General features: G+C 44.2%; 1 protein-coding gene across 1 annotated transcript in view; it reads right to left on the bottom strand.

Moving 5' to 3' along the window:
• FBP2 (fructose-bisphosphatase 2) overlaps positions 1 to 15,991 on the bottom strand; it is a 33,913-nt gene extending 17,922 nt beyond the window's left edge. The window contains exons 1-3 of the mRNA XM_008071507.1: positions 15,715 to 15,991; positions 13,161 to 13,323; positions 11,528 to 11,620 (exon numbers count right to left, since the gene is read on the bottom strand). Of these exons, the coding sequence (XP_008069698.1) occupies positions 11,528 to 11,620; positions 13,161 to 13,323; positions 15,715 to 15,884 (426 nt within the window). The 5' untranslated portion in view covers positions 15,885 to 15,991. The remainder of the gene's footprint in view (positions 1 to 11,527; positions 11,621 to 13,160; positions 13,324 to 15,714) is intronic.

Here is a 15,991-nt window from a genome sequence, read left to right as displayed (position 1 = left end):
TCTTCCCTTCTGTTTCCCAAACTCATTCATCTGCATCCTGCCAAGAAAAGCACTTCCAAAGGCCAGAACCACAGCCCCCTTCATCATCATAAACCATGCTCCTAAGCCGTTATAATAACAACTGAGACCACCAAGCTCTGATTCTGTGTAGGATCTCATTCTACACACTCAAAGACCTCGAACCTGAGCAGTTGGACGACTCACCCACCATCAGAAAGCCTTGGAAATGGACTCGAACCCAGGCAGCTTGGCCCACAGCTCGTAACTGTTCTGCATGCCGGCCCTTGAAGACCTGGCCCCTGCCTGTCCCTCCTGGAGACCCCTGGCTACAATTCTGAGCACTCGTTCCAGGAAGGCTTTCTCTTTGGCATGGCAACACTAACAACGCTGATGTCGGTGGAATTCAGAGACAAGGCAGGGGTGTTGAGGAAGGGACAGTGGACATTCTCCATGGATGGGCAGAGCAGCAGTTGACACTCAATTTCTTTTTTTTTTTTTTTTTGGTGGGGGTTGTGTGTGGAGGAACTGTATTTTTTTTCAACATTCTTCAGACAGATTGCTCCCCAAGAGTGTCCCCTGCGCCCCACCTGCCAAACTCCCCTGGACCCCACACACCTGGTATCTGGGGGTTGGTGGCCTCATATCTGCTATGCTCCCCTGAACCTCTCCCAACTCATATCTGGGGGCTGGGGGCCACGCCGCATTGCCGAAATAGGATGAGCAGCCATGTTTCTGCTCCCCCTACCTTTTTGTTGAGTCGGAGTCTCACTCTGTCACCCAGGCTGGTGTGCAGTGGCACGCTCATGGCCACTGCAGCCTCGACCTGCTGGGCTCAGATGATCCTTCCGCCTCAGCCTTCCAAGTAGCTGGAATTACAGGTGCGCACCACCACACCTGGCTAGTTTTTTGATTTATTGTAGAGACAAGGTCTTGCCATGTTGCTCAGGCTGGTCTCGAACCCCTGGGCTCAGGCAATCCTCTCGCTTCCACTTCCCAAAGTTCTGGGATTACAGGCATGAGTCACCGTATCCAGTGACACTCAATTTCATAACTTGTTTTTCCTGATATCTCTGGGGGCTTCCTTTCCTCCCCACCTTCCAGTGCTCTAATCGGCAAGTGAATAAAATCTCACAAATTTGGAAATATGAATAGCAAACATCTAGCTTCCAGTGTGAGGAGCTGAGCAGGGCTGGGGGCATATGTAGTTCTTCTCCCAACCCTCATCAGGGATTCCAACAGCACCACAAACCCCATAGGAAGGGGTGGGAATTCTGGACAAATACTCGGGCTCTGTAGCTTAACATCATGTGAGTGGTCAATGTGAGAGGAGTTTGAGGCAAAGGTGAATGGACAGACTTTGATCAAATATTTCCAAACAGAAAATCCAGCAGATTCAGCCTCATAGACTGGGGCAAATGGGTCTGACATATGTGGCAAGTTGAAGCCCCAGACTCGCTTCACGTGGCCCCCACACCCAGAGAAGAAGGTGTTTCGTGTGCTGGGTTAGATCAGAACTTGGGGATCTCGCTGGGTCTGCATCATTCAGTGGTCTCTACAGTCTGTTTTATAGCACAGCTACCCTGGCTATTTAAAATGAGCGTCCTTTTCGGAAGGCTCATCTTCTGTGGTCTATGGAAGACAGGAAGAAACGTGGTAGGTTACTGTTGTCTCTGCCGAGAACCATTCCCCAGAGGCCTGGGCTTCAGCACTCTGTGACAGTCTGACAGTTTTATTTTAAAAGCAAATCTTATTCCTTGCAGAATGAAATGTCCATGTAATACTTTCTTCCTGTGTTTTCTCTACACACCAATGAGTCTTTGGCTAAAACACAGATCTGTAAGTATTATGTAGAACTTTTCAGTTGACCAGCCCGGGCAACATATCAAGACATCGTCTCTATAAACAAACAAACAAACAAACATCATCTCTATAAACAAACAAATAGAAAATAAATAAAGTTAACCAGGTGTGCTGGCATGCACCTGTAGTCCCAGCTACTCAAGAGGGTGAGGTATAAGGATCACCTAAGCCTAGAATTTGGAGGCTGCAGTGAGCCGTGATCATGCCACTTTGCTCCAGCCCGGGTGACAGAGTGAGACTCTGACTCAAAAAAAAAAAAAAAAAGAAATCTCCAGTTGAACAGAAAATTTCAGAGAGAATTGGACAAAGATGGAGGTGGAAGACATACTTTTAAGATGATTAAGATAAGAAGTAAATATGTGACTGGGCGTGGTGACTCAAGCCTATAATCCCAGCACTTTGAGAGGCCAAGGTGAGAGGACTGCCCGAGTCCGTAGGTTCGAGACCAGCCTGGGCAACATGGTGAGACCTCGTCTCTACAATAAATCAAAAAATTAGCCAGGCATGGTGTCGTGCGCCTGTAGTTCTGGCTACTTGGAAGGCTGAGGTGGAAGGATCTCCTGAGCCCAGCAGGTCAAGACTGCAGTGGCCGGGAGCATGCCACTGCACTCCAGCCTGGGCGGAGTGAGTCACCGAGTCAAAAAAAAAAAAAAGTAAATATGCAAATAAAATACTAAATAAAACAATACAAGACCTCATATGATACACACATTGGAAATATGTCAGTTGTGCTAATTAACTCTCCAGAAGAATAACTTCTTAAGAGTAAAATAAAATGACCATAATAATCTGAACCTATATGGGACTTCGTAGCTTTCAAAGCTACGTTTTTGGGGAACAATGGGGAGGCTGTATAATCCCCACTTGAAAGAGAGGAGATGAAAATCTGGAGAGGCACTGGCACAACATCTTGAAACCAGTGAGTGGCAAGGCCGGGACAGGACTTGAGTCCCTGCAGGCCAGGCCCACGTTCCTCCAACTCACCTCAGAGCACGAGGTGCAGGTTGGCCCTCTGCTGGTCACAGTCTGACAGTTTTATTTTAAAAGCAAATCTTATTCTTCCTTGCAGAATGAAATGTCCATGTAATACTTTCTTCCTTACTTTTACAATCTTCCATTCTTTCCAAAACCTACTTTATCTATCTATCTATCTATCTATCTATCTATCTATCTATCTATCTATCAATCAATCTCATCTATCTGTCTATCTGAGAACATTTTCCATTTGAGCATGTGTTCAATTATTCCCACCAGTCCGCCAGGGAATCCCCAGGCACCCAGAGTTTGCGAAGTGCTCTAAAGCGGGATCTCTTAAGAAGCTTCAGAAAAGCAGAAGGCAAAGGCAGGATTGAGTTTCATAAATGGAAATCATTAACCTTTCCCCACTGAAGCTTCTGCACATCCCTGTTCATCCATAAGAGGATCACATTTTCTGTGTAGGAAACCAGAGTCTTGCTCTGCCGATCTCTCTGGACCGGGACAGGTCATGTCTTCTGAGCCTCAGCTTGGCAGCCCCTGTGGCTTCTCCATGGGCTCCACCCACTGGCATTTAATCCCAGGGAGAATCCCCTGGCTTGAAAAAATGCACAAATTTTTTTCTAGATCCCAAGACTTCACTTCAGCGACTACCCTAGCTCTGTCTTGGTGCTCGCAGACAAGCGTCTAGTTGCTGGAACCTTGAATGCCTTCTGCACCAGCCACTGTCCCTGTCCCACTCTGCTGCGGATGGGCAGATATGAGTTTTGCTACTAAGTGTGAGGGACATCTCCAGTTCCCCTTGCACCCGACCTCTCTGTGGCACTGGACCGTGGTTGCTGCCTCCTTGACATGAGCCTTTCCTACGTCTGTCCACTTCCCTCTGTTCTGGACTTCTTTCTGACTCTGTGGGTGTGCTTCTCATTTGCTTCTGACAACTCCTCTTCCTCCAATGACATCAATGTTTGTGTGTCTAACTGTATTGTGACTCACCCCACCTCACACACCACACACATACAAATTTGATGGGGTCCAGGATAGATTCCTGACTAAAACTGGCCCAATCAGAGTCTCTCCTTCAGAAATCAGGAATTCAGTACAACATTTTGGCTGATATAAACTTAGAAGCCTTGTAAATTCAGATGTTCTCACCTCAATGGTCTGGTCATAAACACTCAGTGCTGCTTCCTTAAAGCCTTTAAAAATAAATTTTTTTTTTGAGCCTGTCACCCAGGCTGGAGTGCTGTGGCACAATCAGAGTTCATTGCAACTTTGAGCTCTTGTGCTTAAGCAATACTCCCTCTTCAGCTTCCCAAGTAACCGGGACTACAGACACCCATCACCACACCCAGTTAATTTTTTTGTAGCGCTAGGGTCTTGCTTTGTTGCCCAGGCACATCTCCAACTTCTGGTCTCAAGTGATCCTCCCCCCTTGACCTCTCAAAGTGGTGGGATTACAGGCATGGGCCACCATGCCCGCCCCCGGCCTCAACACATTTTCATTTGTGTGTTTAGTGTCTGACTTTCCTTCTAGACTGCAAATAGCATGGTGGAAGACACTGACTCCATCTTGTTTATATGTTTCCCCACCATCTAGCACAACCTTGGCCATGGTTGTTGCATTTAGTTAACAAACATACATAGAGATACACATATATGCACGTTTATACACACACATATACGTGCGTACATGTAGTGGTTTTCAACATAAGAATCTTATATGTGTTTTTTTAGATGTACACGATTCCATTTTTGAGCAATCATAAATAGTATATATTTTAAAGTTTAATTACCGTGTTTATTGCCCATATTTAGAAATCCAACTGGTTTTTGTATGCATATCTCATACCCTGTGATCTTGCTGAACTCATTAGTTCTAGGAAGTGTTTTGGTTATTTTGGTTTGTTTTTTGTTTGTTTGTGGTTTTTCTTTAGTGTCTTGTTTTCATAATACTTATTCTAAAAGGGGTTTATTCATCTCTCAAATTTGCCCCTCTTCTTGGGATTTTTTTTATATAGGTCCCATCATGGCTTCAACAAAGGACAGTTTTATTATTTCCTTTCCAATCTATATATCTTATTCCCTTTCTTGCCTTATTATGCTGGCTACAACTTCCAGGACTATGTACGTGGGGTAACAGTGAGGAAGTTGGACATCCTCATCTTGTGCCTAATTTTAGAGGAAAAGCATTCAGTCTGTCACCATTAACTAGGAGGCTAGCTGTAGGATTTTGTAGATGTACTTTTTCAGATTGAGGGACACTCTCTTCCTCTATTTCTTGTTTTCTAAAACTTTCTTTACTAAATCATGAGTGTTAAAATGTTTCAAATATTTTCTTCATTAATGATTATATAATTTGTAATTATATGATTATGTGATTACACAATTTTTCTTCTTCAGCCTGTTGATGTGGTTGATTACATTAACTCATTTTGAAGACTGAACCAGCCTTCCATTACTGGAATAGACCCCACTCAATCATGGTGTATAATTCTTTTTATGTATTGCTAAATTCTCTTTGCTAATATTTTATTCAGGACTTTTGCATTTATTGATGAGGGATTTGGGTCTGTGGTTTTTGTTTTGTTTTGTTTTAACTATCTTTGCTGAGTTGTTGGATCAGGGTAATGCTCGCTTCATAAAATCAATTGGTAAGTGTTCCTTTGTCTTTTTTTTTTTTTCTGGAATAGATTAAATAATCTTTGAGCATTTGGAATAATTTTCCAGTGAAACTACCTGAGGCTGGAGGTTTCTTTTTATAATTCTATTTTCTTAATAGCTATAAAGCCCTAAAACTAGTCATTCTAATTACCTATTTTGTTTCGGATGAATTATGGTGGTGTATTTTTTGAGGAGTTAGTCCATTTCATCTATGGTGTCAAATCTATGTGTGTGGAGTTGTTTGTGGCATTCCCTTATTGTCTTTTTGATGCCTCTTAATTTTATAAAAAATCAAAACAACCTGAGATGAACAGTCTAGTGCATAGATACCTGCATCTCTGACCATTTTTCCAAGAATAATGCCAAATATTTAAATTATTGGGTAAAAAACTTTTGATGCATATTGTAAAATTGTTCTCCAGAAAGACTGCATCAATTCATACATTTACCATCAGTGATAAGAGAGTTCATTTTAATTCAAATGGATAAACACAAGATAGTCTTGTCTTTTCAACTTGGTCAACTTTATAGATTTTTTTAAAATAACATTTCTTTTTATTTAACTTCTATTTTTTATGAACTAGGTAGAACTTTTAATATGTTTATTGACTATTTTTATTTTGTAAGCTGTCTAACTCATGCCTTTTGCTTATATATTTTCTATCACGATATTCATCTTCTTGTTTATTTTAGTAGCTCTCTGCATATAAAGGATAGTAACACTTTACATAAGTTACAAATATTTTCCTTGATTGTTATTGCCTTTTAATTGTATTTATAGTATCTTTTTTGCAAAGCAGTTTTTTTTTTCCTTTTTACTTTTTTTTTTGAGTTGGAGTCTCACTCCATCGTCCAGGTTAGAGGGCAGTAGCACGCTCACAGCCACCCCAGCATCAACCCGCTGGGCTCCAGTGATCCTTCTGCCTCAGCCTCCCAAGTAGCTGGAACTGCAGGCATATATTACCATGCCTGGCTAATTTTTTATTTATTGTAGAGACGAGTTCTAACCAAGTTGTCCGGACTGGTCTTAAACCTGTGGGCTCAGTCAATCCACTTGCCTCAGTCTCCCAAAGTGCTGGGATTACAAACTGAGCCAACGAGCCCAGTCATAAGGCAGTTTTTTAATTAAAATTTTGTATTACACTTTGTGTTGTTTTTATCTTTTGTCTGCATGTTAAGACAGAATTTCTTCTACATCAAGATAAGATGAGACAAAGAGCCTTCTTTTTTTTTCCTGGTATCATCCCTCACCTTCCACCAATCTTGTCAACCTACCTGTAATTTACCTTCATGCATGGAAAAAAGAAAGGCTCAACTTTCACTTTTGTCTAATATGATCCTGGAACCTTAAAAATCCACTTGATATCAGCAACCTCCATTGCCATGGCACCTTTCTCAGCAAGTTTTAAAGTAGTTTGCAGATGATTTAGTATGTCTTTCTTGGCTGTGTTTTAAATTTTCGCCTATACCAATCAACATCTAAATCTATCACATAAGTGCTGCCTCCTATCATCACTTATTGGTGAAATTAATGAGAATTGCAAGAGTTCCACGTGTTTGGTGGTAGAGGGAATGGGACAGTAGACTTTTTTCCCTCTTTGTTGAGATGTTACATAGAGCCAAGCACACAAATCTTAATGGTACAGCTCGACACATTTTTGCATATAGCAAACAATCGTGTAACTACCACCAAGATCAATTTGTAACACGTTTCCAGCAACCTAGTAAACTCTAGGCCTACAGAAGATAGGTCTAGTAGACTCTTACGGTCACTGTTACCTCCCACAAAGGTAACTTCTATCCTGATCTTCATCACCAAATACTAGCTTTATCTGCCTTGGAACTTTATATAAATGAGACAACACTGATTATGTTCTTTTGTACGACTTATGCTTTGCAACATTATGTCTTTGCCATCTTACCTATGTTGTTATACATAGCAGTAGCTTATTCTTTTTCATTCCTATGTAATTTTCCATTGTATGAATTTTATCCATTCTAATATTGATGCACGTTCCTTTTCCAGTTTTGAGTTATTATGGATAATTTGTACATCTTTTGGCAGCCACGAGCATTCGTTTCTCTGTGTGAATACCAGAGTGGAATTGCTTTGCCATAGTGTATATGCATATGTTTAGCATTAGTAGGGTGCTACACACGTTTTCCAAAGTGGTTCTACCATTTTATGCTCTCACCAACAACATATAAGAGTTTCCATTCCCCTGCCAGCACAGGGTATGGTTAGCCTTTTTAGCTCTAGATATTCTGTATCACATCTCATTGTTTTAATTTTCATTTTCCTGAGACTAAGGATATTGAACACGTGTCATGTACTTATTAACCAGTTGGAAAATATCTACTTTTTAAAGTACCTGTTCAATTATTTTGCCAATTTCTTTAATCAGATTGACAGTATTTTTAATTTATTAGAAGTGCCTTTATTTTGCATATGAGAACTTTGGATATGTGTATTAAAAATCTTTTACTGTTTTTTGTGGTTTCCTTCTCTCTATCTTACTGTTGTCTTTAGAAAACAGAAGTTCTTGATTTTAATGAAGTTCAATTTGTTTTTCTTTTATAGTGAGTTTTGCGTTTTAAGAAATCTTTACTTTCCCCAAAGGCATACAGACTTTCTATTATGTTTTCTTGTAGGAGCTTTATGCCTTTACTTTTACAAGTAAATCTCTGATCTTCCTTTAATTAATAATTACATATGGTGTGACATAGGGGACAGGCTCAGTTTTTCTCATATGGATGTCCAATAGGTCCACCACCACTGAAAGGACCATCCTTCGCAAATTAAACTTCACTGTTTCCTTTGTCATGAGTCAGGTGACCACACATGTGGGTTTATTTCTAGCCTGTCTTTTGTGCTCCATCCATCTATCTGTGCATTCTTATGTCAACAAAAGAGTAGACTTTTGCAGAGATTTACTCAACCATAATCATGGAAAGTGTTTAATAGCACCTACTATGGGCAAACATGTATTTCTACAGTCAAAAAAAAAGCCAAAACCCATACCCTAGATTACTGAGATAAACATAACTCCCTCCACCCATCAGGACAATTCTAACATCAGCCGTCTTCTTCATACTCTGATCTTTAGTTTTCTGTGACTCTGGTTTCTGCCCCTTAGCTTGTGTGTGTGTCTATTGTGTGTTTATTTCGAAGAACCCAACAGTGCATGTAAAGACATGGATGATGTATTTTATCTCGCTATTCTGGATGGTTTGAAGCAGGAGAGTTTTCACTTTGTCTAGTCTGTGACTTTGTTGGAAATGGAAAATGTCAACCTCAAGAAAAAAGAGAACCTTATATCAGAGGGCTAAAAATAGCATGAGATGCCCTAAATAGTGTTTAGCATTGCCTCTTAGAAATCAAAGGGAAGAAGATACCTTTGACAGATCTCTGACTGTCCTGAAACTTCTCTCTTGATGCTTATCAGAGAATCACAGAGTCTTGGCTGGCACTGGGCATCCTCCCTGACTCTGATGAGGTTCTAAGGTGCCATGACAACCCCATGAGATGTCTGAAGCATGCTACTCTCAGTAGACGTTGAGTGTCCCAGAGTTTCCTTTAGTGTCTTGTTTTCATAATATTCTAAAAGGGGTTTATTCATCTCTCAAATTTGCCCCTCTTCTTTAGAAATATAATCAGAGTGAATCCATGGCTGTTTGGACTAGTCTTCTTCAAAGTCTGTGATTTATTTAAAATCTGGAACAAAAATATCTATGTTCAAGCTCACAAAAGTCAAGTGTAAATACCTTATATTATGTGTGACAACAGTCATCTCAGTTTTTAAACCAGTTGATCTTAAGAAGATACTAAGACTTGAGATGAGGGTGTTAGGGTGCTCGTTCAAATCCCTGTCCTGCCATCACTGATGTGTGATTTTAGACAAGTCACTCACCTTCTCTGTGCTTCCATTTGTTCATCATTAAAAGGTGACAGTTGTACCTGTACCTACCTCGTGGGGTTGAGGGGAGAATTAACCCAGGAACATCATGAGGAGAACCATGCCTGGTCGACCGCCAAGATCATTAGCCATGAGTATAAAGCCAATATTTAAAGCCACCTCAAAGATACGACTGGGTGTCTTTTTTCAGAATCACATAAATATTACACTGCCTCTTTCCTTCTTTTTATCTTTAAGTTGTGTCTAAAGGGAGAAGCAAAGCTCTCTTACTAAGCTATTCCATTTTTGTTTAACTTTGAAACATTATCTTAGTCTTCAGCTTTCTCAGAAACCAGGGAAGTGTCTTGTGTCACTCTTTTCCCTCAGCAAAAGTCTCCTTTTCTCTCTTCACAAGAAAAAAAGAGGAACACCAACAGGGAAAGCTGAAACCCCCGAGGTTTCCTCTACCAAGGCTGACTTGGTTTCCATTTTGTCCTCCCGGAGAGGAGGCAGATACCACTTCCCTGCCTCCGTGATTTTCTTCTCAGAAAGACAGCTTAGGCTACTGAGCTACTAATGCACATATTCTACTAAGGTTGTTTCCTGAGACTTTTTTGATGGTTTGCCCCTAAAAATCCAACTCTAGCCCCTCCCCCTCATTTGAATAACACTCAGCCAAGCACACCTATCTACGCAATGCAAATATCTGTAGAGACACCACATTAGGCCAGGTGGGGCATAGCTAATCCTTCATGGAGTTTATAATCTTAAAGGAGTACTGAGAAAGGCATATGTGTGAGGTTAATTATACCGACGTTACATAATCTGTGCCTAACTGGTAGCACAGAAAACAAGTGTTGCCTTATTAGTGTGGTCCTGAGCAGTTGAGTGGAAGGAGTGTATGCTTTGGAGTCAGAGGTGAGCCTCCAGAGCCAGCCTAACCCTTTTTCACAGGACAGGTGACTAGCTAAACAACCTGTGAGACTCCCAAGTGTGGTTTCCTTCTGCCTGAAAGCCCCAAGGGCAAGAGCCCAGCTATCTTGATTGGAGCAAGGACTTACCCCCAAATCGAGGCATGGCCAAATCGTGTCATCTGGATCATGTGGTCTGGTGTGAAGTTTCTAGTCATGCTGGATGGTCACAGACTAACCCATGAGATCCCCTCTGTTGCTAGGGCTTCCGAGTTGGCAGAATGGCCCCAAAGATATCCTAATCCCCAGAATCTGTGGACACGTAGCAGATGTGATCAGGGTTACAGATTTAAAACAGGGAGACTACCCTGGATCATCCAGATTAGATTAGTCCAAGCTAATCAAATGAGACTTCAAAGGTAGAGAATTTTCTGTGGCTGGAGGGCAAGAGAGATGAGGTAAAAGGGAGGGTCAGAGAGACTCAAAGTCTTGACCAGCCTTTGCTGACTTTGAAAATGAAGGAACTTTAAACCAAAGAATACAGGCAGAAGGACTGATACACTACCTACCAGTCCTGTATTGTCCCTAGAAGCTGAGAAGGACTTTGGCCATCAACCAGCAATGACACTTTGATCCATCCACAGATGGAATTGAGTCTGCCAACAACCTAAAGGAGTCTACAAGCAAATTCTCCGCTAAAGACTCTTGATAAAAGGCCAGACTGGCTGCCACCTTGATTTTGGACTTATGAGACCCTAAGCAGAGAAGCCAGGCTTTCAAGCCTGCCAGACTTCTGACTTGTAAAAGTGGGACATAAGCAGTGGGTATTGTTTTAAGCCTCTAAACATGTGGTAAATTATTATGACAGCCATAGTCAGCAGGAGTTGAGTCACACAGGGAGAAACAGAGGGGGTGTTCGGATGCCACCTGGAACCTGACACCATGTCTGACTCTGTGTTGCGTCCAGACTTTCAAAACAAGGTCCCGTCAGTCCTTCTCCTTCCCCCTCCCAGGAAAGGCAGGAAGTAGGCAGAGGAAGAATCACCTTTCAGTCCTGCCCATGAAGGCCTAAGGCAGAGAGAATTCATGGCTGGCTTACAGTGGCATGTCTAGCTAGTTAGTGGGATGACAGAGGTTAGAATTCCAAACTCATGGCTTTCAGCCCAGGAACCTTCCAGAAACCACCACAGAATGGAGGCATGAAATGCCAGCCCATCTGCTCACCTTTCTGTAGATGGCAAATATGGTTCCGATGGAGGCCAGGCAGTCGATGTTGGAAGATCCATCCAGAGGGTCAAAGCAAACCACGTATTTCCCCTAAATCACAGAGGAAAGAACCACTCAGTCAGCACATCTTCCAATCAGCACAGTTTCTCTATGTCGGGGCTATGTGCGGAAGACAACAGTAATCAAAAAGAGACTGAGCACCAAGGCATAGACTTATCACAACAGCCGTGACTCACGAGGGCAGAGCGCACTGGCATACAGGGACCCTACCGTTCAGGCCAGTCCTGCCCTCACATGGATGCCCACAGGGGGTGCCGGAGGTCCCATCCACCCAGGATGGCTCTCCTCTGTGGCCTGCTCTGGCTCCACCCTCTCCTTCCACCTGGGCCCACCAGGGCTCGGAGCAGCTTGAGGATGTGACAGGAACTCAGACCGGGAATTGGCACCTTGCAGGGAAGAGCCAGGAAGCAGAAGATGAACTTGGGATACCGCCCAAATGTCCCGGGGGGCCAGCTCTACTCATGTCCACAGTGAGGTAAGTAGATTGTGGGAAGCTCCAGGAAGAAAACCTAAGCAGGGCGAGGGCGAGAGAGCAGTGAGGGAGGTGATACGTGATGAGAGGCCTGAGGGGAGTTAAGAAAGGAAGACTCATGGAGACCTAGAGGGAGGACTCTAGGCAGACAGATCAGCAGGTGTGGCACATTCAAGAACTAGGAGAAGACCTGAGTATGTCAGGCTCATAGGGGGAGACAAATGGTCCACTAGATTGATGAGAAAAATGAGGGTTGTATCAGTTGAAACTGAAAGTTGGAAATAATAGGTGTGACAGTTTACATAATATAAAACAAGCTTACAAGTAGGTGCTTAACAAATTTGGCTTTGCTTTATGTTATCTTTTCCATTCTTCCAGATAATCACAAAGAAATGGCCTCTTGTCCCCAGTTTCCAATGTATAAAAGAAAGGTCAAAGGTCCCAGCATCTATGTTATATTCCAGCTGAACATGGGCTGAATTTTTTCACCACCAGCAAACTTCCCTCTATAATAAGCTGTTTTGTGAACCCATAATGAATATAGACCCTCCCAGTCATACCCTGCACTGACTTCACCACCCTGTTAAGGCAAGAGCATGGGATATTTATGATTTCTTTTCTAGCTTAGTCTAAACATTGTCAGGCATGAAGAAATCACTGCTGAAATCACAACCCCCTCAAGGAATTGTGTGGGATGGGGGCTAGGGTGAAAAGAGGGGAGGGGAGAATAAGGGGTGCATTGCACAGCTCTTTGTAGGAACTCTACTGTTTACTGGACTTTCTTGCGTTCAAACCTCAGAAAATGCAGCACTTGTTCAGGGACATTACATGAACAGACACGAATGCCCACCCACTGAGGCGTTTCCCTAAACCATACTGATTTATTTCCTGAATGAATCACTGCCGCGCTGTTGAGTCTTCTTTCGCTAAAAAGCATACGATTTCCAGCTAAGAAGAGCAGCATCCTTTGTTCCCAGAAAACAGATATTTCGAAATAGAGGACAAACTCAGGAACTGGAGAAAAGGCAAGTGATGCTTCCTCCCGGCTCAGTCCCCCCATCTACAAGTGAGGAGAGGCACCGCAGCCCCAGGACGCACCCTCCTCTCCTTGGCTGTGATAATCGCCTCCTTGTTCTCCTCCGAGACCAGGACGCAGGTGCCGTAGGAGGACTGCAGCATGTTGACCACCAGGGAGTTGGATAACACGTCCAGTTTCTTCACCTCATCTCCCGTCACGTTCACGCTGCCCGCGATCCCATACCTGCAGGGACAGAGGGCTGAAGGAAGTCCCGAAAAGAGGCCCGACCCCGGCCCAGAGCCCTGCTGCCAAGGCCAGCAGCATCCGCCTTGCCGTCCAGACTCTGCGGTCTCCGCGCTCTAAGTGCAGAGGAGGCGGATTCTGTCCGGCAGCCTGACTCGCGACCTCGCTTCCCGTCCACCTGGGGGTGTTGTCATATTTCCGCCGTCTCCCGATGAGATGAACCAGAATTCAATCTGGATCAAACACAGACCTACGCTCGCCAGCGGGAGGTGGACAGGGTGGGGGAGCCCAGAGAATCAGACCCATCAGCATAATTAAGGACTCCAAGAGATAAAGGACAGTGGCCTTCCAGCGCCGGATCCCCCAGTTTGGGTTGACATCTGCACGTAGCATCCTGCCGGGTTGAATTAAAAATTGCCCTGTGGTCGCGTGGCGCTGCTTGAACAGAGAAGGACAATCTGAAACAGACTTGGCTAATTTCATTCGCTTCTTCACCACCATCCCAGGCAATGTCAGTGGGAACGCACTATGAAATTCCCTCTCTGGAAAGCAACTCCGGGGTTCTTTTAAAATAATCTGAGTATCTTGTTCGAAGAATTTCCAACCAATGAACTTCTCCCACTGTCGCTCTAGGTGTCTGTGGACAGGGCCAGGGGAAGGGTGCTGTCTAAATTGGCAGGATACGGGGATTCTCAGCCGCCCAGAAAAAGTGGAATCCCGACGCACGGCTTCCACGGGCAGCGTCTGTCACCTAGTGGTTATTGGCGGCATCAGCCACCAGCGAATTTCCTGGGTCTGGGTTTGGAACCATGGTAGTATCAGTGACTGCGCATTTGTTATGGGGCCAGCCCTGTCGCAGTCGTCACCCTCTGGCCTCACTAACCCTCGCAACAACCCTACAATTTAGGGACTATCCCTATCCTCTCCACTTGACAAATGGGGAAACAGGTCCTAGCAAGAGCCAGTCATTGACTACAGTCACACGGTAGGAACCGCCAAGTTAGAGAAGCACCTTAAATACACAGTTCCTAAGGCCGCTTCCTCAGGACACCCAATTGCCCCAAAGTCAGTGCTGCAGTCGATAATTAAGCACACTACCATGGCAGCCGCCGCCCAGCCCAGAGCCCTACACTGTGGAAGAGCCCGATTCATGTATGAATGATCCTGAGAGGTGCTCAGACAACCGCAGTGAGTTTAAGAGGGGGCACATAGACAGAAGCAAAGTCCCCTTAGTGTCACCCAGCAGGGCCATCACCTGGCGGAAGCAGGACAGGACACACACTGCCCCTCACATCTGAGAAGACCCGTAAGTGCAGAGCTTGGCCGTTATTGCCAAATGAGGGAACGATACAGCCATAGCAATCCACAGATGGGAATCAAAGTCAGCATCATATATCTTTAACTGGGGTCCCATTCCTGGGTCACCAAACCTTCTGTAAATACAGTCTGTAATGACCTTATCATAGTTACATCTTGTCATATGACGCTATCGCTTTTTTGTGTTAAAAGCACAAAATTGTTAAGAATAAATATTTTAAATTACTGGATGTTGTTAGCTCTTCATTTTGGGTTCCTCTCCCCATCCCCCCAAAATATGGGGCCCTTCATCTCCCGAGAGGACCTCTACTGAAATTACTACAAACAAAATGGAAGCCCAAAGAAAGACAGTTTCTTTTTATGATAGACTTGAACCGAACCCTTGGCTCTGACCATCAGCAGCTGTAGCGTGACCTTAGCCTCATTCTGTGCGTGGATGAAACACCAAAGGGAGCCAAGCAGAAGGACCCTCTGCTCTCCCCGCCACCCCTTCCACCTCCCGCAGGCCTGGCACTTCCTAGCTTTGTGCACACCAGGAGACTAAAATAGTCACACAGAAGAAATAAAACACGTAGCCAGCAAGACTCCTTTCGGAGGTGAGGGAGGAGACGCAGGACAGGGCCCTGCCAAGTTTTCTGTTTGTGAATGATTTCCAGCTTCTAATGTACTGGCAAAGGTCATGACAGTAAAACGCTCATGTCTGCAAAGGACATAAAGAGAGGTTTCAAGTCTCCCCTCTGTTTCTTTGTGCCAGCAAGACTCTCTCTATGCACATATAAGTCAATGTCTATTTTAATGCAATAAGCCACTGTACTTGGCTATCATCATAATACGTGGTGCCTTCAAAAATTATATAAATATATTTTTGCCTCCATAGTATGTCTTGAAGTATTTTGTTCCTATCTCAAAGCAAATCAAAGACCTCTTTATCAAAGCACAGATGAAATGCAACCTACTTCCGGGGCATGTACGGCCCTTCGGCTTTGGACCCAGTTTCTTGCCCGTGCACCTGCAGTTCCCACACCCCGGCTGGGCCCAGGGTGCCCTGCACCCCGCCTGCTCCCCGGAACTCACAGGTTGGCCAGGCCAGCCTTGCGCACGGCCGAGGAGATGGCTTTGATGGCCGTCAGCATGGAGTTCAGCAGCTGGGTGAGCTCCCCTGTCCCTTTGGCCTGCCGCCCCTTTTCCATTACGTAGCGGGTCAGGGTGAGCATGTCCGTCTCGAAGGGGCTTCTGTCCGACATTGTGGCTGAGAGGGCTTCCAGTCCTTTCCTCCCTGCAGGAAACCTTGTTTCTCTCCCAGGGCTGTGGCTCCAGCTCTGAAGTGTGGAAGCCGATAAGAAACCCGTGC

Source organism: Carlito syrichta, unplaced genomic scaffold (genome assembly GCF_000164805.1).
Source record: "Carlito syrichta isolate Samal-C Ts95f unplaced genomic scaffold, Tarsius_syrichta-2.0.1 Scaffold314348, whole genome shotgun sequence".
NCBI classification, from domain to species: Eukaryota; Metazoa; Chordata; class Mammalia; order Primates; family Tarsiidae; genus Carlito; species Carlito syrichta.
This window is presented reverse-complemented; position numbering and strand designations above follow the sequence as displayed.